The sequence below is a fragment of the Physeter macrocephalus genome, unplaced genomic scaffold (assembly GCF_002837175.3).
Source record: "Physeter macrocephalus isolate SW-GA unplaced genomic scaffold, ASM283717v5 random_1058, whole genome shotgun sequence".
Classification (NCBI taxonomy): domain Eukaryota; kingdom Metazoa; phylum Chordata; class Mammalia; order Artiodactyla; family Physeteridae; genus Physeter; species Physeter macrocephalus.
In genome coordinates, this window is record NW_021146290.1 from 1 (window position 1) to 25,000 (window position 25,000).

Genomic DNA, 25,000 nt, shown 5'->3' on the forward strand with positions numbered 1-25,000 from the left:
TGGTGGTGGAAGGAGAGACAAACTAAGAGAGCTTCATGGCTACAAGCTAAAGGAAAATGTCATGATGACAGTAAGACATTGTTGGAAGAAAAGTGCTGAGTTTATCTATTTTAGACATGCTTGGATGTCATGGGCTAGCTATATGGAGATGACCTACAGGCAGGAAAAGGGCCAAACTGTAGAAAAGGTGACATTAGGGTTGGATCTAAGAGTCATCCACGTACAGGTGAAACCAAGTGAGAAGCCATGTTCCCCCAGGTAAATGAACTTAGAAGCAGAAAGAGAGCTGGTCTGAGTACCAAGACACCTTAGGGACTTGCATAAATATTTGTAAGAACTAAGAAACTATGTCTCTAAAGTCAGGGTGTCAAGAAGGTTCCTAATAATACCAAACAGGAATACTGTAAGGAGTTGAAAGATCAGGTCTGGGAATCTTGACTCCTGTCCTCCTGAGCATTTGCTGGTGCTACAGTTTTACCACTTCATCTCAAAGTCCCTGATAAAAGACTCCAGGATGGGAGACTGGCCCTGGCTTGGGATAGGGACTTGTGACGCAGCTGTGGTATGTGGACATGGCATCTTCAACTAACCCTTAGAAAAACTTCTTTATTCTGTTTGTGTGATTTATCCTATGCTGTAGCTTTGTGACATTCCCTGGTTCCACACGTCTGGCCCCTGGGCCTCTGCCACATCTGGGCATACTTTGTCTTCCGAGATAGGAAGAACACGACCCTCATTATCTCTAACTATAAAAGCATCTATAAATATACTTTCCAAATCCCAAAACGGGGATTGTGTTGACAAGGTGTTTTTTTTTTTTTTTGACTTACCAACTTATTTATAAGAAAATTCCCACTAATGTATAAAAATTTTATCACATTTAACCGTATGTTTAATTGACTATTCTTTATTGGCCAGAACAGAACGTGAGATTGGGCTACCCAGAAAATTTCAGAAAAGATCTAGGTAGCCCAGCCAGAAGCTTAAGTTAGAAGTTCAGGGAACTCGTCTGGCAGGGTCTGTCCTCGGAGGCTGGGGGATGACATTTTAGAAGCCAAAAAGTAGCCAGCGTGGGGTGAGCAGGAATGTTGCTGGGGCAGGAGGCGGGCAGAGCCTGAGAAAGCCTTGCCTCCCAGCGCCCCTGACCACAGCGCCAGGATCTTCCTTACCTCGTTCTCCCCCTGCTGCAAAATAGGTCCCGAGGACCGCCTTCCCAGACCCGCGGTCACGTCCCTGACCGCGGGGCTCAGAAGCGCAGAGGGCACTATCCGAGGCTGCCACCGAGGAGCAGGAGGGAGAGCTCACCGGGGAACACCTAATGTAACGGCTAAAGTGTGCGATTTCCTGGTGCAAAAGCGGATGCACACAGCTCAGAGGAGGACCTGCTGGGGAGAGGGTGGATAGTAAGCGGGCTCCTCCTTCTGTTGGCTACGTATTGATGAAAACAGGGCTCGGACTAGAGCGAAGCCAGTGAGGTGCCTAGGACGCATGATTTAAGAAGGCACTCGCTCTCAGGGTCAGGCGAGGGCCTCCTTAAACTATGCACTCTAGGCGCCCCACTCGCTTCACACTAGTCCTGGCCCTGGATTCAAGCAAGTCTCACTCAATAACTTAAACTTACTCCCTAGCCCTCCACCCTACCCAGCGGGATACTGGTGTAAAAGACAAGGGACTTAAGTGTAAAGCGGGGAGCCTTCAGCCATCAGCCTACCATGGCCACTCTAGTCTGCCCCAGCTCTGGCACTTAAAGCTGAGGTTACCAGAATTCTCTCCTGGCCTCTGTGATGCCTTGTCTCAGCTGACCAGCAGCTTCTGATAGAGCAGCTGAAGGCCAATGGTGAGTGGAGGCTCCTCTGAGAAGTGAGTCAAAGGACATAGGAAGAGTGCCTCCAGCACCATCACCACTTTTACTTTTTCCCCTGCAAACAAAAGTTTTGTGTTAAATAGAGTAAAACGTATGCGATGGCAGGAAATGTCTCCTAACACATCCATCTATTCCCTTAGCACCTAGCACCACGCCTGGCACTTATTAAATGATCTGCAGATATTTGTTGAACAAATAAAAGGCAAGAAGTTGAAGCTGAATGAAGGCTTGTCTCGCCTGTCCACCCCTCACAGGGCGTAAGTCAGGTCTGCGACCCTCCTAGGGATCCAGTGAGATCTGGGGTGCTACCTGTAGGGACAGTTCTAAAGATGTTTTGGAGGCACAGGTTACACAACTGCTCCTCAAAATTGTGAGCCCTTAGCGTATCCATTCTGACTTATACAATGGTGAGGTCCGTCTGGCTCTCTGTCTCAGGCCTCTGCCCCAGGACTGTCCTGCCTCTCCCAAATGGAACCTAGGGGCTGACTGTCATAAAACACCATCTCACAACCTCTAGATGCAGAGCTGTTCACATTATCACTTGCACTCAGCCTCAAGGCACCGTTTCTCTAGCTTAGAGCCAAGAAAGAAGAGAGCTGGGGCTCCTCCCTTTAATTCTTGTCACCGTGGAGACTGGGTAGGCCTGGATTATACCAGCGCCCAGACGCCAAAACATGAGGAACTGGGCTGTGCGCTCATGCTGCCAAATTCACAGGCAGCCCCCGAACCCTAAGACAGTCTTTTAAGAGATGACGTGTTATGCCTGCAAATGCCTTCTACTCTCCAGATCAGGCCTCTCTCCGAAACGAGAACCTGTCTCCTACCCTGAAACTCTCTTTAGGGGCAGGATTCCTGAGCTGTATCCTTAATATCTTTCCCTTGATCCTTACATTTCGCATTGGCATTTTTTATGTCATTTGCCTGTTTTGCTTTGTATCTTAAGTGCCACTCAGTTCCTTACTAGAACCTGCAAATGTCCCAGAGGCTCTCATTCAATTTCTAGCCTGCTCTCTTATCCCTCCTTGGGGTGGGGTGAGGCTTCATCCCTTAACATGGTTTCAACATCCTTCTGTGTACAGATATTTCTCAGATCGTCTATTTCCTGCTATTTCCCCCTGTCATTGAAGTTCATTATATCTGCCTACTGTGCACTATCACTTGACGTCATCTTGACATCCCTGTTTTAACCAAAGAATTACCCGGGTCTAGGCTCTACAGTGTCTCTAAGTCATTGGTGGTGGGTAATGTTTCGAGTTAAGTGACTGTGGCCATGAGTCTGACTTCAGTTGCTTTGTTGGCATTGCTGTGCCAACTCTTACTAGCCCCCTAAGGTCTGGTTGTTTCTGACTCCTGTCTGTGGTCTTAGACTCTAACTGGTACCCAGCATCTTGGCAAACTCCTCAAAGCTAGAGTAGCTTCCATCCTGAGATCTCTCCCTTTCTTCTCGTCCTTATTCATACAAGTATCAGTTTTTTAAAATTTGGTTTGGGACCTTCCAGAAGTAGCCTTGTCACTGCTAGTGTAGCTAGAGCCTTTTCACATGTAACACATGTTGCTTTGTTAGAAGTCAACTGGCATGGTGGAACCACCATCGAATTCAGCTCCACAAAGGTTAATAGCTCATTCCGTTTGAGAGCATTCGGTACCTGCTGTCCCCCTGTGATAAGGAAGGACCTGCCAAGCCTGAGAATCTCCCTACCTCACCATCCACCCCACTGGGACCCCAACCTTTCAGAATCTGTAGCAGTGAGGCTCTAGCTACAAACAAGGGACCAAGAGAGCTGCCCCACAGAGTATAACCATATGCCCTTAGACAGGGATTGTTGAGCTAGCTTACGGTCTAGAGTGGGTGTCTGCTATCTGGGTAAACAAAATGTTTATTAAGGTCTCTGGTTTTCCAGGCAGTACTTTACAGGCACTGGGATGTACAGTATTGGAAAAGACAAGGTCCCTACCCTCAAGAGACTCAAGTTCCAATTAGAATATTAGCTAACATTTATTGAGCACTTACTATGTGCCAGGCAGTATTAAAAGTACTTTACATGTACTAATATTTAGTTAAGGAGACAGAAACCATAAACAATTACTAGCCAAGTGAACAAAGGACAATGGAAGAAAAGAGAAGAATTAATTCTACTGTTAATGGTCAGCGAGGCTTCACAGAGGTGACATTTGAGATGGGACATATAAGATGTCCAAAGTTTCACTAGAAGAGGAAACAGACTTTGCAGAGGAACCACATAGCTAGTAGCCCTAGAGGCTGTAGCAGAGAGTGTGAAGGATCAAGTCAGCATCCTACTAAGGATGTGTAGACTGGACCCAGAGTGGGTGGGGCTCTGAATGCCATGTTAAAAAGTTTAGACTTTATCCTTTAAAAGACCTTCAGCATCTCCTCCTCGCCTGAGCCAAAATGACTTTTGATCAGGTCCGTATTTTAGAATAATAATTTCTGGCACCTGTGTGAAGGGTGGATTGTAAAAGGGAAGAGACTCAAGCTGGGGAGGACAGTGGGGAATTTTTTCCAAAAGCCTGGATGAGAGATCAAGACCTGTATCTGGATGCTGGCAATGTCAAGGGTGAATAAAGGAGGAATTCAAGTGAAGGCAGAGGGAGAATTGTCCAGATTTGGGTTGAACACAAATCTAAATGTGAGGGAGGAGTCGAAAGATAAAACAGGGTTTCTAGAAGATTTTTCACCAAGATAGGGAGAACAAAAGGAAGGAGGGGAGAAAACGAGTTTTGTTTGGGTCATGAGAGACTGCCAGGTAGGAACGGTCAGTAGACAATTAGAACTGCAGTTCAGGAAAAAAAGGGCAAGAGGGAGACTTGGGAGTTCTGAGTACACAGAGCAGGAGAGAACCAAGGATAAAATGGTGGGGGACACTGACATTTAGGGGCAGGACGAGTAGCTGAAAAGGGGCAGTTGGGGGAAGAGAACCTAGGAAAGCCAAGCTCAATAACTTCTGTGCCAGAAGAATGAACTGGTGGGTGAGTAGGCTGGTTAGCTCCAGAGAGGTGAAGTAGGATGAGGGCTGGATGAAAACTGGAGAGCTGGAATAAATTATTAGTTCTTTCTACCCATCTTAGACTTACTTCAGAAGAGGGATGCTGGTGTGATGACAAGCTTGAAAACAGGCATCTGCTGACAAGGGAAAGCCAATGGGGCAGGGGAGTGACAATGCCTCACTTATTTGCCCTTTTATCTGCTTGTGTCCCTTCTACTCAGAGCCCCGAAGCCAGGACAGGAGACGGCGGCAGCAGCCACTGACCCATCGCCCTACTTCAAGCAGCCCGGCCCCGTCCCCAACTCCTGTTAGTTCTAACACAGCCTCTTTACACATGGGCTCCTGCCTACTGCCCAGCTCACTCAGCATATCAGGTCTGTACCCACCGCCACTGAAATCTGGGTTGGCCGACCTCCTTCCTTCCCTGCCTCCCAGGGCACAGGCCAGACTCCTGACTAGGCTTGAAAAAAATCCCTCCAGCTCTGCTGCCTTGTGACCTGGACCTCATTCCTGACTTGATGTAATACAGGCCACTCCCGACCAGCGGCATCAGTTATCCTCCTGGATTATCCTAAATCCCTAACATCAATGCCCTTGTTCAGGAAGCTGGAGTTTAGCGAACATCTTTGTGTAATAACAGTTACCACTTATTGAGCGTTTACCATGTGGCAGGCACTGCTCGAAGCACATTATCTCATTTAATCCTTATTTTTACATTTGAGGAACCTGAGGACTTTTCCTACCTGCTATTTATTCAAGCTCCCTGACTCCAGGAGCTGGGCAACTTAGACAAAACTGAAGAATGAAAAAAGCATAGGCCTTTCACCTGTCATCACCGCAAATGTTATGTGACCGTATCATCCACATAGAGCCTAGACCGTCTGCTCTCCTTTTAAGTTATTATAGACCCAGCTGTGTAAAGGACTGGATGGGAATGATTTCTAAGACTCCAGCCTAACATCTTCTACCTCCCTCAGAGCCCACTACTCCCAACCTGTTAACTCTCTTCGACGGGCAGCCCTGAATCCACCAGTCTTGGGTGCTGCTGACTTGATCCTTAAATGCTCACACATATGTGACTGGAATAACTCTAAGGTCTATAAATTCATAGTGGTTCAGCTTGAGTGCGTTCTGATTCAAGCTCAAGTTACCGTTCTAGCCCACGGACCAGACTAGAGCGTGCCGTGCTTCTGAACCAGGGGCGATTCTGCCAGGCAGCGGACAATTGTCTGGAGAGATTTTTGGTTGTTACGGTGGGGAGGAGGCAGGGGAAGAAATGCCATCTGCTGAGCAGAGGCCAGAGATGCTGCTAAACATGCCGAAATACACAAGGCAGCCGCCCACAACAAAGAATTACCCGGCCCAAAATGTCAGTATTGCCAATATTGAGAAACCCTGATCTAAAGGAAGTTAGCTCTTCTCCATGGCCCCATCCTGAGATCAGTTTCCTTTGTTCCCTAGGGAGTAGCTGCTCATTCCTATCCTCAGGGGACAAACCAGAGGCTGTCGTGGTGATTGGGAAAGGCCTGCTAGGGGCTGGACCTCGGATCCCCTGTATCAGGACCCGACTGCAGGTAACGTTTTTGGGTCTTCCCCACTCCCCAGCATAACAACTCTGGCAGAGCCCAGCAAGGCGCTGTTCACCTGGGTAGTGGGAGGGAAAATGCCCAGCACTGCTTTACACCCTCTCCCCACAACCACAGCAGAGAGCTGCTCTGATGCCTGAGTGCCTGTCCGTCCAGTGCTGCACCCCCGTCCCCTTCAGCCAGGTCTCTTGCTTGCTTCCAATGCCAGTATCCCTGCCAGACATACCCTAACCTCAGCCTGCTAGCTTTGGCTTTGCCTGCCCCTGCCCTTAGCTTCTCCTCTCTTTCTGCCCAGACCTGCCCGAGGAGAGTTCCCGCCAGGAGGGGTCCCGGATTCCCCAGGTAACACATCTGGTTGCTGCTCCTAGGAACAGCTGTGCCACCAACTCTCATTCAGTCCAGATCCCCACACTAGGTTGACTGAAGTTAGGAATAGGCAGAAGCTGACTGGATAGGTGAAGCTTAAGCCGCTCTGGCAGGGGCCGAGGCAACGAAGGCTCTGAGGTGGACCTACTAATCCTCCCACATCTTTCCACACCGTGCTTCTCTACTCAGCCAGATCTTGACCGTGGTATAGCCATGAAGGTTAAATGCTGGACCCTTCTGACTCCCCTAGTTAAGTAGAGCTTGGAATGTATAGTCATAGACTGAACCCATGAGTTTTCTAGCTATTATCCTGCCCTACCTTCTCAGCTAGGAACAGTGCCCAGGAACTCAAGGTCCCAGTACCCGTGTGGACACCTATACTACACTCATACGCGTGGACACTAGAAGGAAACCTAGAAGCAAAAAGGTTCATGGAAGAATCCAGCCTCATAGCCTACCCCCTGTCCACACAGGCTAGGCCCAGGTTGGGCCGGGGCTCACCGCCGACTCACAGAGGGATGAGAGGCTCTTCGGGCCCCACGTCCCCTATCCCCCGGACCAGGGAGAGCAGCGAGCCAGAGCCGGGACCCTGCTCCATACCACGGTGAGCACCAGGGTCCAACTCTTCACCCCCACCTCTCACTTCTATCCCCTTATTCCCATTTCTGCCATTCAAGATCATTTTCTTCCCTCCCTTCTCCCTTTGACCCCCGAAAGACTAAACGTACCTTCATTAAGAACCTAGTCCCTGACTTTTTTCCCCATCATGCTGTCTGTCTTCACTCCAACAGACAAGAGAACAACTTCTAGTTAGGCCTAAGGAGCAGGCTGGTCAGACCATTCCTATCAGACCACTGTGCAGTGCTCAACCTGCCTATCCTCACCCGCCTTGCCTCTCTCATCTCCCAGCCCCTGGCTGAAAGACCAGAAGGGCAGAGTTTTCACAACCCTGACTCCTCTCTCTTCTCTGTTGCAGGCTGCCTCAGGCTGGGCCCCCACGGCCCTGCTCTGCCCCTGCCTTTTCTCCTATTTCCCGTAGTCTGTCTGACTCCCAGTCCCGGATTTGTTACAGTGGGGGGCCCTTGGGCCAAACTGAGGTTTGTTTTGTCCCTAAATCTCCTCCACTCACTGTTTCTCCCCGGGTCTGAGGCCTTGACCTTCATGCCCAGCACATGACCCCGAGATGGGGAACACAGTGAGAAATGTGCTAGTCCCCTTTCTCAGCTCCTGATTCCATGTGACAATTATAACTCCTTGGAACGCCAGCCACACTGTTCTGAGACATTGCAGAGCATCACCTTGAGACAGGACAAAGCAGGGACCTGCCACCCCTTCCCTCCCTCCACAGCACACGACTTTGGGACCACAAAAAAAATCTATATTTTTATATTGGGGGGAGGGAGTGGAAAATAAAGTAGCCCTATGCTGGGCCCTATTCAGTGGCAGCTTCTTGTTCCATAAGGTTAAGGAAGACTGAGGAAATAAAAGTTGTTTGGAAAAATCCAGGTGTAGTTGCTTTGTATGTTGGGATGGGTAGAAGGGATGAAGTGAAGTGTGAAGGCCCCTCACACCCTCCATCTTGCCTCAGACTATGTCCTGGAACCCTAGAAAAGAGGGGGAAAGACCTGAGGTAAGGAAAATGCTGCAGCTTTCCTCTGGGGCAATCCTTCAGGAATCAACTCCCATCCAGCCCGTCCCCCCTTACAATTCTCACCCACACTTACGGGTTGGTTTACAAGACGTTCATACAACACCTCCCCCCATCCCATTCTTCTCTATGGCTTGGGTCTACACTAGCCAACCCCTAAATCGGTGCCCTGTGCCCCTGAAATAGAATTCTCTATCTTTCCAACCCCTCACAAAAAAAAATTATGCCTAAATAAAAGCCTAAACAAACAAAAGTGAGTACTATTTAAGTGAAGAGCCTAAATCCTCTTACTTGGACGGCATCCTCAGTACCTTTATTCCTTCGGGTGTCAGTACCTTCTTGTACCCGTACTGTCAACTTGGGCATCTGGAGACCACATGAAGATGGGGACTGAGGGGGTCTAGGCAACCCACCCCGTTCTAGCAGGGAGCAGTTTAAGGGGGAAGGGGGCAGGGCACTCGCTGCTCTGTGCGGATAAAGGGGCCCAGTATCATGCTTGGCCCAACACTTTCTGATTTGAAGTTTCGAACCCTTAACGCCCTGGCGCGGCCCCGCCACTCACTCTCTGGGGCTGGGCGCTACAGCCCCGTACCGTTACCTGGGGCGGAGAAAGCGCCACTTTCATTCCTGCTTCTTGGGATTGTTGACGGCCACGTAGTGATAGAGAACGACAAGCAGGAAGAGCGACACGCCCAGCATGTTGGCGAAGATGGCGAGCTGCACGTCCGTGATCATGCTGCGGAGAAGAGGAGGGACTGAGCCTCGGACCGGCGCATTCCTCGCCCAGACCAGGACCCGTCCTCGCCCCACTGGCCCAGCCACCGCCGATGGGCCATGGACCGCGCCTGCGTACCTCTCACCTGATCAGAAGGGCTCGGCTCCGACACGGTCTGCGGACTAGCTCGAGGCAGGAGACCTGGGCCGGAAGTTTGCTGCGCCAGCTCAGTCCCAACACAGCCACTTCCGGCCGCTCCGCCGGTAAGGGTTCCCTAGCCCCCACATCTCGCCTGCTCCCGCGGCGCACTCGCGAGGGGCGGGGTCTTGGGCGGGGCTGAGGAGGGGCCGGCCGCCGTAGGGGGCGGGCGGGCTGCAGACGCTCGCTTCGGATGCGGCACGGCGCAGCTGGGCGCTGTTGGCGTGGTCCGGGACACGGTTAGCGGCGCCGGGGCCGCCTCCTTGGAGCCGAGGAGTGGGCTGGAGCGAGGGTGCGGCGGCGGGACCGAGCGGGAGGCTCGGCCTAACCCTAGACTCCGGCCCCCCTCTCGGTCGCGGGCCCCCATGCTGCTGCCCACCCTTCGCTTCCCGGCCCGGCCAGGTGCTTCCTTTGCGCCCTGCCCTCAGGGACCCCTCCCTGGTCCGGGCGGCCGGGAGAGGGGTGAGAGGCAGTGCAGAATGGGGACAGGGCTGGGGCGGCCGGCTAACTCTCCTCGGCGCCAGCCTTTCTGCCCCACATCCGCCAAATAGAACGATCCTGCCTGTGATCTGATCAGTGCCTCCCTTCCGGATTCCCTCCCTCCATCCCACTCTCAGAGGTGGGCGTCGGAAATAGGGCGGACCCTCCCGGAATCAAAACCCAAACCGTGGGACTTCAGCCAAGTGGGAAATCTCCCCCCACCCCCGGATGTGAGGGAGGGGGAAAAGGAGGAAGGGCTGGGACCAGCAAGAGGGGTCGTGTGGGTTATAAGCAGAGTGGGCCACCGAGGAGAAAAAAGGAAGATGGCTGTGGGTAGATGTCCGAGGGTCTCTGGTGAGGGGAGGGGCAGCCTGGGGCTCTACAACCCTCTGCCCAGCCAAAACCTACCCCCCCCCCCCACCTCCTTGCTTTCCCTCAGCTTCACCATAAAAGGGAACGGCACTGAGCCAGGCTGGGGCCAGGGGCTGGGCTGTTTCTCTGGAGCTGTCAGGGGTAATGGAAGCCAGTTGCTCTGCGGTAGAGGGGGGCCAGGGCTCAGGGGACGCCTCTGCTTCTCTGAGCCAAAGAAAACTACAGGAGCCGCTATGGGGCTGGAACAGCTGGGTAAGGGGACCGACTCGCTGCCTGTGTGCACGGTGAGCTAAGGGTGCACTAGCCCGGAGTGGGCTTCCCTGGCCTGGGAGCATCAGCGTTTTGTCCTCCATGCACCAGCCCACTGACTCCTAAGCTTGGTCTCAGCCTTTAGCAGTCTGTAGTTCCCTGGCCTCCCCTCTCATCACCCAGCCCCCACCATTTCCCAGAAGTTTTCAGTTTAGAATCCCAAGCCCATGTTCCCTCCACAAAACGGTGAAATCCCAGCCGTGTACTCCCTCATGTGTCCCCTCAGTGAGCACTCTGTTCCCAGCTCTGCTCTGGGAGAATGAGGGTCTAGGTCTTAAAGGATTACACACATTATGCTTTGCATCTCCTGGAAATGTGAAGCAGATCCAAGTGCAACCAAACTTTTAGATCTGTTGAAACACAACTAGATCCTGGAAAGTAGACTTTCTAGACTGCAGATGACATAAGGGAAGGCCTTGGAAGTGCTTCAGCTTTCTAAGGCTGTCCAGAAACCAGCTGACCCAGGTGCAAAGTAAACTAGACTCTCAGAGCTGAAGGGGGCCTTCAAGGTCATTTTATGAAGAAGGAAACTGAGGCCCAGAAGGTAATTGATTTGACCAAGTTTCTACAGATGGTTAGAGACTGTCACCTGATCCTCCTTCCTCTGTTCCATACTCCGTGTCAGACTGTGGACTCAATAGGTTGTCCTAGGGTCAGGGGCAAGCGGAAAAGGATTTGTTTTAGAACCATCCAGAAATGTCCTTCACCTCCCAGAACTTCCTGTGCCTGGGTCAGCGAGTCTTTATCAGCCTTGAATGGGTCATTTGGCCTAGTGCCTGGAGGAACATTTTAACCAAGTTAAAAATGGTCTCCAGGACTAAACTGGACCCAGCTCAGAGCTAACAACTCCTGAAAAAAGCTTGGGTGGAAAAGTATGTGGGAAGTGAGACAGGTGAAGCCTTATCCTGGGGGAAATAGGGGGAGAGAGAGGGTTAGGGGGCACGTGGAGCGGCGGGGAACGTGTGGAGCTTAATCTCTGTGAGTAGTGTGACAATTTCAAGCAGAAGACATAGTCAGGATTAGGCTCAGGAGTGAAAAAGCAACAAGACCTGGAAAAGGGGCACTGGGTCCTGCGTCCAGGGAGGTTGGCTCCTAAAGTATTGTACCTGTGGGAAGGGTTGGAAGGAAAAAGGAAATGTGTGCATTTGTGCAGGAGTGGACTTTTGCTCAAGAGTCCCCACAAGCTGGAATTCCCATCTGGGTTGGCATGACCCAGGCCCGGTTGATATTATTCCCCCCTTTCTCCTCCCACTATTCAGTCTTCTGACAGAGGGTGGTAGGCATAAAATGCTCCTTACTGCTGGGGCCCCCATCTCGCTGGCCCCAGGCACAGGAGTTCATTGCTCCATCAGTGATGGTTGACTGAATGAGTTAGTTGCCCGGTATAGCCAAGATTTCCCATTGGCACTAGACCCATGGAAATCTGTCTCGGAGAGGTTATAAAATAGATCTTGTCCGAGTGCCCCAGGGACTCTTAGCCTTTTTTGGTCTCAGGAATTCTCTTCCAGTCTCTCTGGAAATTTGTGGCTGCCTATCAGTACCACCGCCACCACTGCGTTCCCTCTAACCTTAGTCTCCACTGCAGCCTACTTGCCCAACACCTCAGGCCTCCCCAGTGAACCCACTGACTTCTTTGAGATCTCTAAACATTCATGGCAGGCCCTAGGTCTTGGCTCCTAATTACAGGACTAAATGAAATGCAACCTACTGCCATTATATTTCAAAGACAACATTTTTGACTTGACACACTTAAAATACAACAGATTTTGTAATTTAAGAGGGCAGGCAAAGGAGCCGGTGACAACTGGGTAGTCACAAGACGGCTGGGATAACTTTTCAAGTTGCCAGAAGCTCCTGAACGGAGAAGACAGGGAAGAGCAGAGAAAGCAAACCCACGGCAGCAGCCAGGGCCACCTGCAGGGGAAGTGAGTTAGCTTCCTGCCAGGGCCAGGGCCAGGGCCAGGGCCTAAGCTGCTGCCTTCCACTGACAGCGACTTTGAAATCAGGACCTTCTAGGACCAATTCCTTCAAGTCTCCCTAGGTGCCGATCCCCTCACCTCTAAGGAACAGCCACAAATTTCCATTTCTGATGGTTCCAGCGTTTACTTTCACCATCCTGTCTTTTCGCCAACATTTCTCCCAGTCATCAGGATCATATTCTGGGCCATAGGACCTCAGAGGCAGATCACTCAGATTCACATTGAAGATTTGGTGGCATCCATTCTTATAGTTTCCAACTATTGCCCTGCAAATGGTTCCCAGAATCAAGACCCACACTGCTAAGCATCTCCTTTGGACGTTTATTTCCATTGAGATGTGTTATTCTCATCTTAAACTCAGGATGCCCAAACGAAGGTCATCTTTCTTTCCTTCAAACCTGCTCCTCTTCTCGATTTACTCATCCTGGCTCAAACCCTGGAAGCTTCTGTGGTGTCCCCCTTCATCTGGTCCCGCATTACCCAGGCAGTCACCAAGCAGTCACAGCCTTCTCTTCCAAGTCTGCATCACTTTGCAATGTAGAATTTGGAAGGGGCCTGAGATGATAGAAAGATGGCAGACCCCTGGTGGAGTCAGGGGGTTTGCTCAAAGTGATAACACTATTTAGAGGAGGAGCTGGAACCAGCATCCTCGTGCCCTAACACCCTGCCCATTGCTCTTGCCGAGAGAATATCTTCTTTCGGCATGTGTATCGACCCCCTACTCAAAAACTTGTAACCCAAGCTGTTAACCAGTCTCTGAACCTCTCCCTGATTTTTCCACAATCGACCTCTCTGACTTGCTGACACAAAGAAGAGCTAACATTTACCACATGCCAGACCCTATTCTAAATGCTTCACATGGATTAACTTAATCCACACGAAACTAGGAAGGAGGGTACTATGATTATTCCCATGTTACAGATGAGGAAACCGAGACAGACCGCTTTCACCAACCTGAAATCTCTCCCCCCGCCCCACCGCCTTGGCCCTGTTCTTCACTCCCCCCCTCCACATTTATCAGATTCTCTTTCTTCCAATAGCTCTTCTCTGGGTCCCCGCAGCAGCCAGCTATCTTTCCCCTCCTCTTACCCGGAGCACAGCATCCATCTGGCCTTCTGTCTGTCCTGCCCTGTGTTCGTTCTCTGTCGGGCGCTTGTGTCCTGTTCCCCAGCAGGACCAGCGGCTCCTCACTGAGTCCTGCACGTGCCTTTGCTACCCAGGCACCCCCGCAGCGCCCACACACCGGGCTCTCGCCTCCTTTCTGTCTAGTACTGCTGCCTGGCTCTCCCAAGCGGCCCACCACGCAGGGAGACCTGTACAGAACACAACGCTGGGGGCCAGATGGTGAGGGGGGCCGGCTGACAGATTCTGACAGAGCCTACGGGGCAGGCTGGTGGTTGAGTCAGCTTCCTTACCTGCCTCAGAGGCTATCAGACTTGGCTCCACTCTAGGGAGTGACTTCCTTCAGGCTAAATAGATAGGGCCCAACTCACCTCCCTCCTTCCCTCCCCTCCCCCACTCATGGCTGACCTTCTCCAAGGCAAGTCTGAGACCCATGTTCACCTGGCCTGTTGAGAATGAAAGTCTTTCTCCTCTTGCCCATGTCCTCTCCATGCTTGACGGAAGGCTACTCCCCATTTCCAGATTCCTTTCTTCTTCTGGCTTCTCTGAATTTCTTGCCTGCCTCAGTGGAGTCCTTCTCCTTTTCCTCCCTGGCCCAGTAGCCCTCACTCCTCTCCTCCTTTTCCCTCCCAAGCCACTGACCTGGGTACCATTTATATTCTAATCTGAGCCCTCCTCTTGACTTGCTGTGTTACCTTGGACAAGTTACTTTCCCACTCTGGGCCTCAATTTTCACATCTATGAAAGGAGGCAGCTGGACTAGATGGTGAGTGACTGTCCTGCTGAGCCCTGCGATTCTTTCTTCCTTTTACAGCTCTCCTCTCCACCTCTCCCCTCTGGGCTCCTCTCTGAGGTCTTCTCTCCCAGGGTAGGCCTGCCCTGGCCCCAGGAGAGCTGTGGCTCCAGCTCCCGTTCCCTGTCTAAGCGACCAGCCCTGGGCCTCCTCCCCAGCTCTGGCCCCAGCTCCGCTCCATGTGGCCCGTCTGAGAGGCTGGCCCCAAGCCCGGGGGCAACTCCACATTTCTCTGTTTTTCCTTTTTTTTCCTCTCTTTCCCGGAGTTAACAAGAAGCAGATGTGGCGCACGATGGTTGGAGAGGTGGGGGGAGGAAGGGGGAGGCTGGACCGCCAGCCAGACGGGGGAAGGGAGGGGAGGGAGGGAGAGAGAGAGGCGGGAGGCCAGGGCCCGCCCCGCAGCCACTCTTGCGCCTCTGCGCAGCCACAGGGGCAAAGCCCTGTCACCCTCAGGATCCAGTCACTGGGGAAAAGCGATAGGGAGACCAGAGGAGGGCCAGCTGGGGCGAGGCGGTGGAGGCCCAGGAAGCAGCATCTGAGAGGGCCAGGGACCAGGCACAAGAGGCCGGGGGGCACAGAGAACAAACCCCCCTCAGAAGTGGAGAAGAGGAGAGCGGAAGGAACCGAGGGAGGGACAGATAGGAGCCTGAGGAGGAAAGAGGAGGGGGAGAGGGGTCAGGCCAGGCGGCCAAGGAGGAGGCGTGTGGCTGGGGGCTGCCGGCAGGAAGCTGGGGACAGGACCTGCTGTCCCTCGGAGCAGCGGTATCCCCCGCTCCAGGCAGAGGCGCCAGTGGTCAGGCCAGGATGTGCCTCTGAGGGCCACCACGGAGCGCCCCCGCCATGGCCCCCGGAACCCTCTGGAGCTGCTACCTCTGCTGCCTGCTGACCACAGCCGTGGGGGCAGCTAGCTACCCTCCTCGCGGTTACAGCCTCTACACTGGGAGTGGCGGGGCCCTCAGCCCTGGGGGACCCCAGGCCCAGAGTGCCCCCCGGCCTGCCAGCCGCCACAGGTAAGAGTCTGGGTCCCAGCCCGAGGCTGGAGGTAGGTGGGAGGGTGGGGGAGAAGGTGTGTATCCTGGCCCCGGCCTTGGGTCGGCTCTTCTGGGCTGTCCCCGCCTAGGGCAGGGAAGGGGGAGAGGAAACCCATCCGTCAGGTGGCTCTTTACATGCCCGCCTTCCTTCAGGGCACTTCCAGGGCCCCCCGAAGAGATAGGTGCCCCCCAACCTCAGGGAGATCCGCTTCCACGTTAGGTGCCCAGGGAAATTACCCTGAGGGGCACCAGCCAGGCCGTCCTGCCAGCCGCCAGCTGCATACCAGCCTGGGATTCTCGGCAGACCTTTCATTCCTCTCTAGGGCTCCCCTCAGCCCCATCCAGTAATCCACGCTTCTGACGCCACTCCTCTGCTCCTTGTGGCTCTCCAGCCGACACGGACCAGAGTCTGGCCTGAACGGGGCCAAGAGTGTAGAACTTCGAGCCCCGAGGCGGGCAGGGCTCATCAATGGCTTATTCTCTCCTTAACCCTGAGCTGGACCCCTGCCTGCCCCGTCCTCTCCCCTGAGTGGTGGGTGGAAGCCAGCATCTAGGGGATCGCCAGGGGACCCGGCCAGTCGGTTCACAGAGGCCACGCCAAGCTGGGGGTTGAGACAGAAGGGACACGAATGAATGCATGGCTTCAGAGGCTCCCCAGGTGCCCCCAGCCACGAGGATCAACATCTCGTGGTTGTGGTTCTGCATCTACACCTCCTGTCCCCATCTTGAAAAGTCTTTCTTGACTCCTGCTGCGCAGGAAGGCGGCGGGGAGCTGCCCCTGCCAAAGCCCTGGCTCCCACCGGTCCCCAGGGGCCCTTCATCTTTTGACCCTCCCTCAGCCCCTCTGGTAGCCCCCTGGGCCTTCCTTGGGGGCGTGTGTCTCTGGATCTGGGGCCCACGTGGGGTTGTGTCTGCAGGAACTGGTGTGCCTACGTGGTGACCCGGACAGTGAGCTGTGTCCTTGAGGATGGAGTGGAGACCTTCATCAAGCCCGACTACCAGCCCTGTGGCTGGGGCCAGCCCCAGTGTTCCCACAGCATCATGTGAGCACCCCCCCACCAGGGGATGTGCACTTGGTTGGGGCTGGGCTAGGGCGGCCAACTGGGGGCATTTGTACCAACCAAGCAGGTAGCAAGGGGCAGGACCGGGGGCTTCGGTCGGAGCCAGCTGAGGAGATGCTGAGGCAGCAATTTGGCTGGTGGAATACCGAGGGCAAACTTACCTGGACCACCCTGCCAGCCCCCGGAAGGCCTTCTCTGGGCTGGGTCACAGTCAAGGAGAGGAGTCCACAGTTCCAGCGCAGGACAAGGGGAGGAAGAATAGGGATTTGGCCCTTGGCCAACACGCTGAAAACTGTCAACTGAGCGAGGCCACATGCTGGTCAGTAAGGGGGACCCAGCCTGAGGGACCGGCCTAGTCCACCAGCGGCTGCCCATCTCTGAGGACAGGGCCAGGATCACTACAGGACAGGGAGGAGTCAAGAGGCCTCTCTCTGCCTCTCCCAGGTACCGCAGCTTCCTCCGCCCTCGCTACCGCGTGGCCTACAAAACAGTCACGGATATGGAGTGGAGGTGCTGCCAGGGGTACGGGGGCGATGACTGTGCCGAGGGCCCTGCCCCGGCGCTGGGCCCTGCACCCACCACGCCGCGCCCCCGGCCCCGGCCCGCCCGCCCCAACCTCTCGGGCTCCAGTGCGGGCAGCCACCTGAGTGGACTGGGCGGGGAAGGTGAGTACGGGAGCTGCTGGGGAGAGGAGGGGGAGACGGTGCTGGGGGAAGCGTGGGCCAGGCTGCTGCGGGGAACCCCTGCTCCAGGTCAGAAGAGGGGACAGAAGGGAGTTAATGAGATGCCTTCCCACACGTGAGAGCGAGAGTGAGAGAGAGAGATAGAGAGAGAGAGAGAGAGGGAGAATATGTCCGTGTCCGTGTCCGTGTGTGTGTGTGTGTGTGTGTGTGTGTGTGTGTGTGTGTGTGTGTGTGAGAGAGACACAGAGAAGAGAGATTGAGTGGAGACCCAGAGAAAAGGAAGTCAGAAAAAGAGAATGTGCTCGTTCACGTCCACGTGTGGCCAAGATACTTCCTAGCTGGGAACAGCTGCGGAGGAAGGGGCAATTCCTTGGAGAAGCTTGGTCCAAGGGCATAGACAGATGAGACTACAAGTCCTAGCATGCACTGCAGCCAACTACAGGTTCCAGGCCCCTCGGTGGCCTCTGGAGACTGCAGGTCCCAGAATGCAGCAGTCCCCGTTGCCCGGCACTGCAGATGTGCTGTGTTGTGTGAGAGAGAGAGAGACACAGAGAAGAGAGATTGAGTGGAGACCCAGAGAAAAGGAAGTCAGAAAAAGAGAATGTGCTCGTTCACGTCCACGTGTGGCCAAGATACTTCCTAGCTGGGAACAGCTGCGGAGGAAGGGGCAATTCCTTGGAGAAGCTTGGTCCAAGGGCATAGACAGATGAGACTACAAGTCCTAGCATGCACTGCAGCCAACTACAGGTTCCAGGCCCCTCGGTGGCCTCTGGAGACTGCAGGTCCCAGAATGCAGCAGTCCCCGTTGCCCGGCACTGCAGATGTGCTGTGTTTGCCTGCCAGGGAGATAGCTGTGCCGTAATTATGGAAACAGGAACTTCTGGCTGACTCTCCCACCATCCAGCCAGATCCCCCGCAGCTTGCCTCGGAGCCCTGTTTGTCCCTGTAGTGCTGTGGAGAGGTTTCTACCCCATGTTTGCGTTTCACTCACCCTGAGGGAGTGACATAGTATCATTCCCTTTTTTCAGATGTGGAAACAGTTTCCATAAAGTTAAGAGGCATTCTGGAAGGTGGAAAGGACCTGGCCTTGGTGGTCTGATGGATGACCTGGGTTTGAAACTTGGCTCTGCCACTTATTAAACTTGTAATCCATGGCCCAGTTAATTAACTAACCTCTCTGGTCCTCTGTTTCCCAGTCTGTGAAATGGGAAGAACTAATGGTATTTGCACAGTGGAGTTGTTGGATGCGGGAAGGAGCCATGGTACACGTGTGGCTTAAAGGCATTCAGTGAATGGACTTTCCTACCATCTTTTCTTGCCCAAGTCACGCAGCTAAGGAATGGCCGAATCAGCTGGGACCGCTGCCCTCTTGTTGGAGCTGGGGAGAGCAGGACCTAGGAGGTAGGCACTGAGCTCTGAGGCCTAGCCCCTCGACCTTATGCCTTCCCCTCTCTGCCAGGACCTGGGGAGTCACAGAAGGTGCAGCAGCTGGAGGAGCAGGTGCAGAGCCTGACGAAGGAGCTGCAGGGCCTCCGGGGTGTCCTGCAGGGACTGAGTGGGCGCCTGACGGAAGACGTCCAGAGAGCTGTGGAGACAGCCTTTAATGGGAGGCAGCAACCCGCTGATGCAGCTGCCCGCCCCGGTGTGCACGAAACACTCAACGAGATACAGCAGCAGCTGCAGCTCCTGGACAACCGCGTCTCCACCCACGACCAGGAGCTGGGCCATCTCAACACCCATCACAGCGGTGGTGGTGGCAGCGGTGGCAGCAGGGCTCTGGGCCCAAGCCCGGCCCCTCCCGGCCACAGCGAGGAGCTGCTGCGGGAGCTGGAGCAGCGGCTGCAGGAGTCCTGCTCTGTGTGCCTGGCGGGCCTGGATGGCTTCCGCCGGCAGCAGCAGGAGGACAGGGAGCGGCTGCGAGCGCTGGAGAAGCTACTGGCCTCCGTGGAGGAGCGGCAGCGGCGGCTCGCCGGGCAGGCCCTGGGCCGCTGGCCCCCTCAGGAATGCTGCCCTCCAGAGCTGGGCCGGCGACTGGCCGAACTGGAGCGGAGGCTGGATGTAGTGGCTGGCTCGGTGACAGTGCTGAGCGGGCGGCGAGGCGCCAACCTGGGAGTAGCAGCTGGGCAAGGGGGCCACCCCCCAGGCTACACCAGCTTAGCGTCCCGCCTCGCTCGCCTGGAGGGCCGATTCAACTCCACCCTGGGCCCCTTGGAGGAGCAGGAGGAGGGCTGGCGGGGGCATCCCGGGGGGCTGGGCCACTGGCTGCCTGCTGCCCGGGGCCAACAAGAGAAGCTGGAGGGGCTGCTGGCCAATGTGAGCGGGGAGCTGGGGGGGCGGCTGGCTCTGCTGGAAGAGCAGGTGGCAGGGGCTGTGCAGGCATGTGGGCAGCTCTGCTCTGGGGCCCCGGGCGAGCAGGGCTCCCAGGTCAGCGAGATCCTTAGTGCCTTGGAGCGCAGGGTGCTGGACAGCGAGGGGCAGCTGCAGCTGGTGGGCTCAGGCCTGCACAAGCTGGGGGCAGCTGGGGAGGCCCAGCAGGCCGCGCTGGAGGGACTGCAAGGGGTCGTGGGCCAGCTCCAGGGTCGTGTCGATGCGCTGGATGAGACGGCTGCAGAGTTCACACTGCAGGTGAATCTCACAGCTGCGCGGCTGGGCCAACTGGAGGGGCTGCTGCAGGCCCGTGGGGATGAGGGCTGTGGCACCTGCGGTGGTGTCCAGGAGGAGCTGGGCCGTCTTCGGGATGGTGTGGAGCGCTGCTCCTGCCCCCTGTTACCCCCGCGGGGCCCTGGGGCCGGCCCGGGTGTTGGGGGACCGAGCCGTGGGCCTCTGGATGGCTTCAGTGTGTTTGGGGGCAGCTCAGGCTCAGCCCTCCAGGCCCTGCAGGGAGAGCTCTCCGAGGTTATTCTCACCTTCAGCTCCCTCAATGACTCACTGCATGAGCTCCAGACCACAGTGGAAGGCCAGGGTGCTGATCTGGCTGACCTGGGAGCCACCAAGGACCGTATCATCTCTGAGATTAACAGGCTGCAGCAGGAGGCCACAGAGCATGCTACAGAGAGTGAGGAGCGCTTCCGAGGCCTGGAAGAGGGACAGGCACAGGCCGGCCAGTGCCCCAGCCTAGAGGGGCGATTGGGCCGCCTGGAGGGAGTCTGTGAGCGGCTGGACACGGTGGCCGGGGGACTGCAGGGCCTGCGCGAAGGCCTCTCCAGACACGTGGCTGGGCTCTGGGCCGGGCTACGGGACACCAACAGCACCAGCCAGACACAGGCAGCCCTGCTGGAGAAGCTGCTAGGGGGGCAGGCCGGCCTGGGCAGGCGGCTCGGCGCCCTTAACAGCTCCCTGCTGCTCCTGGAGGACCGGCTTCACCAGCTCAGTCTGAAGGACCTCACTGGTGAGGGGGCAAGAGGAGGCACGGGCTGGGGGCACTCCTTTCAAGTCCTTCCTTTCTCCTCCCCTGACCCTGCGACAGCCCAGCCTTAACCTCGTCCACTTTCTCCTTGCCCTGCCCAGCATGAATTGCAGACCCACCTCTGTCCCGGGGCTTGGTTTGTCCACAAGAGACGATCCAAGGTCCCAGCTCCCCGCCCTCCCCTGACGGCTCAGACAGGCCTGTGGGTGGAGGAGGGGTGCTGCTCTGCCGGCTAGGTACCCAGCATGGGCAGCGAGGGGCCCCATCGCCCTGTCCCTGGATCCACCACCTTCCCTGTCCTTTGGAAACTCCTTTTTATGGCTCTCCTTCAACTTAGTTTTGTCACTGTAGGTCCTGCAGGTGAGGCTGGGCCACCAGGGCCTCCTGGGGTACAGGGACCCCCAGGCCCTGCCGGACCTCCGGGACCTCCAGGCAAGGATGGACAAAAGGGGCCCATCGGACCACCAGGTGTGTGGGCTGAGATCCTTGCTACAGTCAGGGCTACTCCCAGCCCCAACCCCGGCTGCCCCGGGCTTGACATTCTACTCTGAACCGGCCAGAGAAGGGGGGAAGGGGCAAGGAACTGGGGCTCCTACATGGCTGACAGTGACTAGGAAAGTGACCAGGAGCTAGGATAGTCGCTGTGTTGGCCAGTTGGCTGTGGTGGCCTCACTGCTGTGTTGAAGACGATGGCTGAGCCTACAAGGTTGAACAGAAGGGACCCTATCTCTTCCTCCTTTTCTTGATACGCCCAGTTCTGTTTTGGAGTCTGCAGAGCACCTGGCACGGTGGGAAAGCAGATGTTTGCTGAGTGACTTAGCGAGAGCTGCCCTACTTCTCACTGCTCCCTTTTTTCTTCCCACAGGTCCCCAGGGTGAACAGGGTAAGTTCCTCTCATTCAGTGCTGGAGGGCGGGGAACTGAACTAGGATTTGGAGGACGGAAGGCCTCAGGCAGCCCTGGCGGTAGAGACCCAGGAGGGGAAGGGGGCTGGGCAGCCCTGCACCGAGCGTCCACTCTGACACCCTCCCTACCCCGCCCAGGAGCAGAGGGGGCACCAGCAGCCTCTGTGCCCCGGGTGGCCTTTTCAGCTGCCCTGAGTTTGCCCCGCTCTGAACCAGGCACAGTGCCCTTCGACAGAGTCCTGCTCAACGATGGGGGCTACTATGATCCAGAGACTGGTAAGCCTGGGAGTGGGCAGCTGGGCACTGGGGGGAACGGGGGAGGCTGTGCAGTGATATGTCCCCATTCTTGCCGTTTCAGGCACGCTGAGTCTTTTCATTCTCTGGTTTGGGGAGACCCCTGTTCTCTCCTTCGTTTATTCATTCTCACCACAGCTTGGACTGAGGGGTGAGGTGGGGAGGGAAAAGCCTATCATTGCACAGCTCTTTATGGGGGCCTGTTCTTGCCCAGGCACTGCTTTAAGTGCTGGGGAAGCGGAACTGAACAAAACACTGGTTTCCCTGCCGTCCGTGGAGCTCACGTTCTGGTAGAAGAGAGGTGAAAAGACCCAGAGTGTCCCTCCGCACGTAGTCCAGGAGTTCTGCAAGGGCTCCCGGACACCTTCCCGGCCCCTGCCACCTGTCTCCCTCCTGATTGCCACTGTTGTCCACAGGCGTGTTCACGGCGCCTCTAGCCGGACGCTACTTGCTGAGCGCGGTGCTGACTGGGCACCGGCACGAGAAAGTGGAGGCCGTGCTGTCCCGCTCCAACCTGGGCGTGGCCCGCATAGACTCCGGTGGCTACGAGCCTGAGGGCCTGGAGAATAAGCCGGTGGCCGAGAGCCAGCCCAGCCCGGGCGCCCTAGGCGTCTTCAGCCTCATCCTGCCGCTGCAGGCCGGGGACACGGTCTGCATCGACCTGGTCATGGGGCAGCTGGCACACTCGGAGGAACCGCTCACCATCTTCAGCGGAGCCCTGCTCTACGGGGACCTGGAGCTAGAAGAGGCATAGACAGGGAGCCGGGCCCCACTGGCCCGAAGTGTCTACGCCGGCCAAACAGCCAGCGGGGCGGGTGGGCTCCGGGGCGTCTCGCCTGGGACAGGGCCCCGACCCGGGGCAAGCTGCCGTCTCTGTACCCGCCGCAGCAGCGCAGGCGCCCAGAGCAGCGTCCTTCCCACGGTCGGAGTGCGCCGGGTCGGGGACTCTGGGGTCTCCTCGTCCAGACTTTTGGCCTGATCGCCGTCCCTGCAAGACTCGGACTGCGGAGGGGCTAATCCTCGCACACTTTGCTCCCCCAACTGGCCTCCAGGCCGAATCCCTGGGCTCCGGGACTCTCTCGAGGGGGCTCCGGCCCCCACCACCATACTAAACTATTCAGGAATAAAGACACTTGGTTTTTCTAAAAAAAAAAAAAAAACTAAACTAAACAAGCTGTCTGCTCTACTATGTGTTCAGGGGTAGACAGGCGTATACAGGGGACGGGGTGAGGGAGCCCCGGGTTCCGGACCCCGCTCGCGCCCTCCGCTCTGGCAGGGGTAGCTCTGCCTGCACTTGCACTTGACGCGCGGGCGAGAAGTGCGCCCGGGGCTTGGAGCCCTAGCCGGGCCCCACTACTGGTCGCGCCTTTTCCGCCGGCGTCCGCCAGAGGGCGCTGGGAGCCGAGACCACGGCGCCGCTGGGCGGTGTCTCCCGTCACGTGACCTCCGCCGCTCATCTTGCGTGCCCCAGCTGCTCAGCGGCGGAGGCGAGGCCTCGAGCTGGGATTGGCTGGGCCTCGGGGGCGGGCCGGGACAGCAGGGACTGCGCGAGCCGCGGCTCTGGATGCCGGGGTCCGGGCCGCAGCTGCGAGGCCAGACTCAACCCGTGGGCCTAGGGTCTGGAGAGGGAGCCGCGGGTGCAGGAGAGGGCGGGACGAGGGATGCCCTTCTGCTGCACTTTCTCTTGGCATTCATGAGGTTGCCTAGCTGCGCTTTAGAGAGACTTGTATTAGCTCGGAGTCCGTCTGACAAGTGAGGAAACTGAGGGCGAGAATTTGAAGGCGTAGCCATCTCCTGGGCCACGCAACCTGCTGAGGGGAGGCCGGGGACCAAGACCGCGGGGTCTGCACTCCCAGGCCCGCTGGGGTCGATGCGCGTGGGGAGCAAGAGCCCGGCTCCGTCCCCTGCACCCCACTACACCCCTCGCCGCTGCAGGAGGCTCCTTGGAGGAGGAGCTCGGGACGCGGAGGAGGAGCCAGGGCAGACTCCGGGAGCTGGGACACGATCCTCCGGGATAAGAGGCAGAGCCCGGGAGGAACCCCGTCAGCCGAGCGGGCAGAAAGCTCCGGGAGCAGCATCATGGAAGAGAAACAGATTCTGTGCGTGGGGCTAGTGGTGCTGGACATCATCAGTGTGATGGACAAATACCCGGAGGAGGACACGGACAGCAGGTAGGGGCGCCCGGGCCCCTCGGAGACCCTAGGGGCCGCTGCAGCCCCGCGTTGTACCAGGCGGCCAAGACTACAGGGCTGCGGAGCGGGGGTGGGGGTTGGGGGCCCGGGGAAAGAATTGAGGCCTTTAGTAGTAAGATCCAGGCTTTGGATAGCATTGTGTTCTCCAGTTCCCTTTTCAACCCCGGGACCGTGTCAGACATCATTATCCCCATTTTACCGAGTAGGCTAAGCAAGTAAAGACCCTGAGAGACGCAGTTATTTATCCACGGGCACACAGCTAGGAAAGTGCAGAACCAGTTTTTTAACGAGAACTGTGCACTCGCCTATCACCAGCATTTACTTCTAATTTATTTACCACATATATATCTCATCTGTGTCTTTTAAAAACGTTTTTTGAGGTAGCTTACAATAAGAAGTATGTGCAGTTAGTTCAAGAACTTTCAAAACCATGGTGTTTGAGCTTCACTGTAGCTCAGGGCTTGCTGGCGCGGCAGGCAAATTTGGAGATGCTGTGAGTTATGGGTAGGGCTGGTTCATGAGCCACACAGACTTTTCCCTGGTGCCGAATTCCAGAAGTTTACCAGAAGTCCTGTTTACAATACTCAGTGAACAACATAGTGGAAGAGACCCTTCTTGGTTGTCTGATAGAAGTTGAAAAGTAATTTGGTGGTTCCCGTATTTACTCTTTTTTTTTTTTTTTTTTTTTGCGGTACGCGGGCCTCTCACTGCCGTGGCCTCTCCCGTTGCGGAGCACAGGCTCCGGACGCGCAGGCCCAGCGGCCATGGTTCACGGGTCCAGCCGCTCCGCGGCATGTGGGATCTTCCCGGACCGGGGCACGAGCCCGTGTCCCCTGCATCGGCAGGCGGACTCTCAACCGCTGGGCCACCAGGGAAGCCCCAAAAGAGGTTTTTACTCTCCCCTAAGAGGACCAGGAATCCTTAGAGAAATGGCTTGTTCCAAGATGGAGGCAGGTGAAGTGCAAGCTGAGCCTGGAGCATCTTTTTACACC

At 56.0% G+C, this 25,000-nt stretch overlaps 1 protein-coding gene and 1 long non-coding RNA gene across 2 annotated transcripts; both read left to right on the top strand.

Annotated features, from left to right (window-relative positions):
- Nucleotides 1-1,926: 1,926 nt before the first annotated feature.
- LOC114485306 (uncharacterized) lies at nucleotides 1,927-8,322 on the top strand. Its single transcript, XR_003678774.2, has 5 exons — nucleotides 1,927-5,243; nucleotides 6,331-6,443; nucleotides 6,751-6,797; nucleotides 7,295-7,425; nucleotides 7,798-8,322. It is a non-coding gene; the product is annotated as an uncharacterized lncRNA (long non-coding RNA).
- A 6,501-nt stretch (nucleotides 8,323-14,823) lies between these two features.
- Nucleotides 14,824-22,944, top strand: EMILIN1 (elastin microfibril interfacer 1). The gene is made up of 8 exons (XM_007108398.4): nucleotides 14,824-15,447; nucleotides 16,386-16,511; nucleotides 16,974-17,194; nucleotides 18,672-20,600; nucleotides 20,970-21,086; nucleotides 21,484-21,501; nucleotides 21,661-21,798; nucleotides 22,233-22,944. The coding sequence occupies exons 1-8, from the start codon at nucleotides 15,278-15,280 to the stop codon at nucleotides 22,568-22,570; spliced, it is 3,057 nt and encodes a 1,018-aa protein (XP_007108460.1). The 5' UTR covers nucleotides 14,824-15,277; the 3' UTR covers nucleotides 22,571-22,944.
- Nucleotides 22,945-25,000: the final 2,056 nt, after the last annotated feature.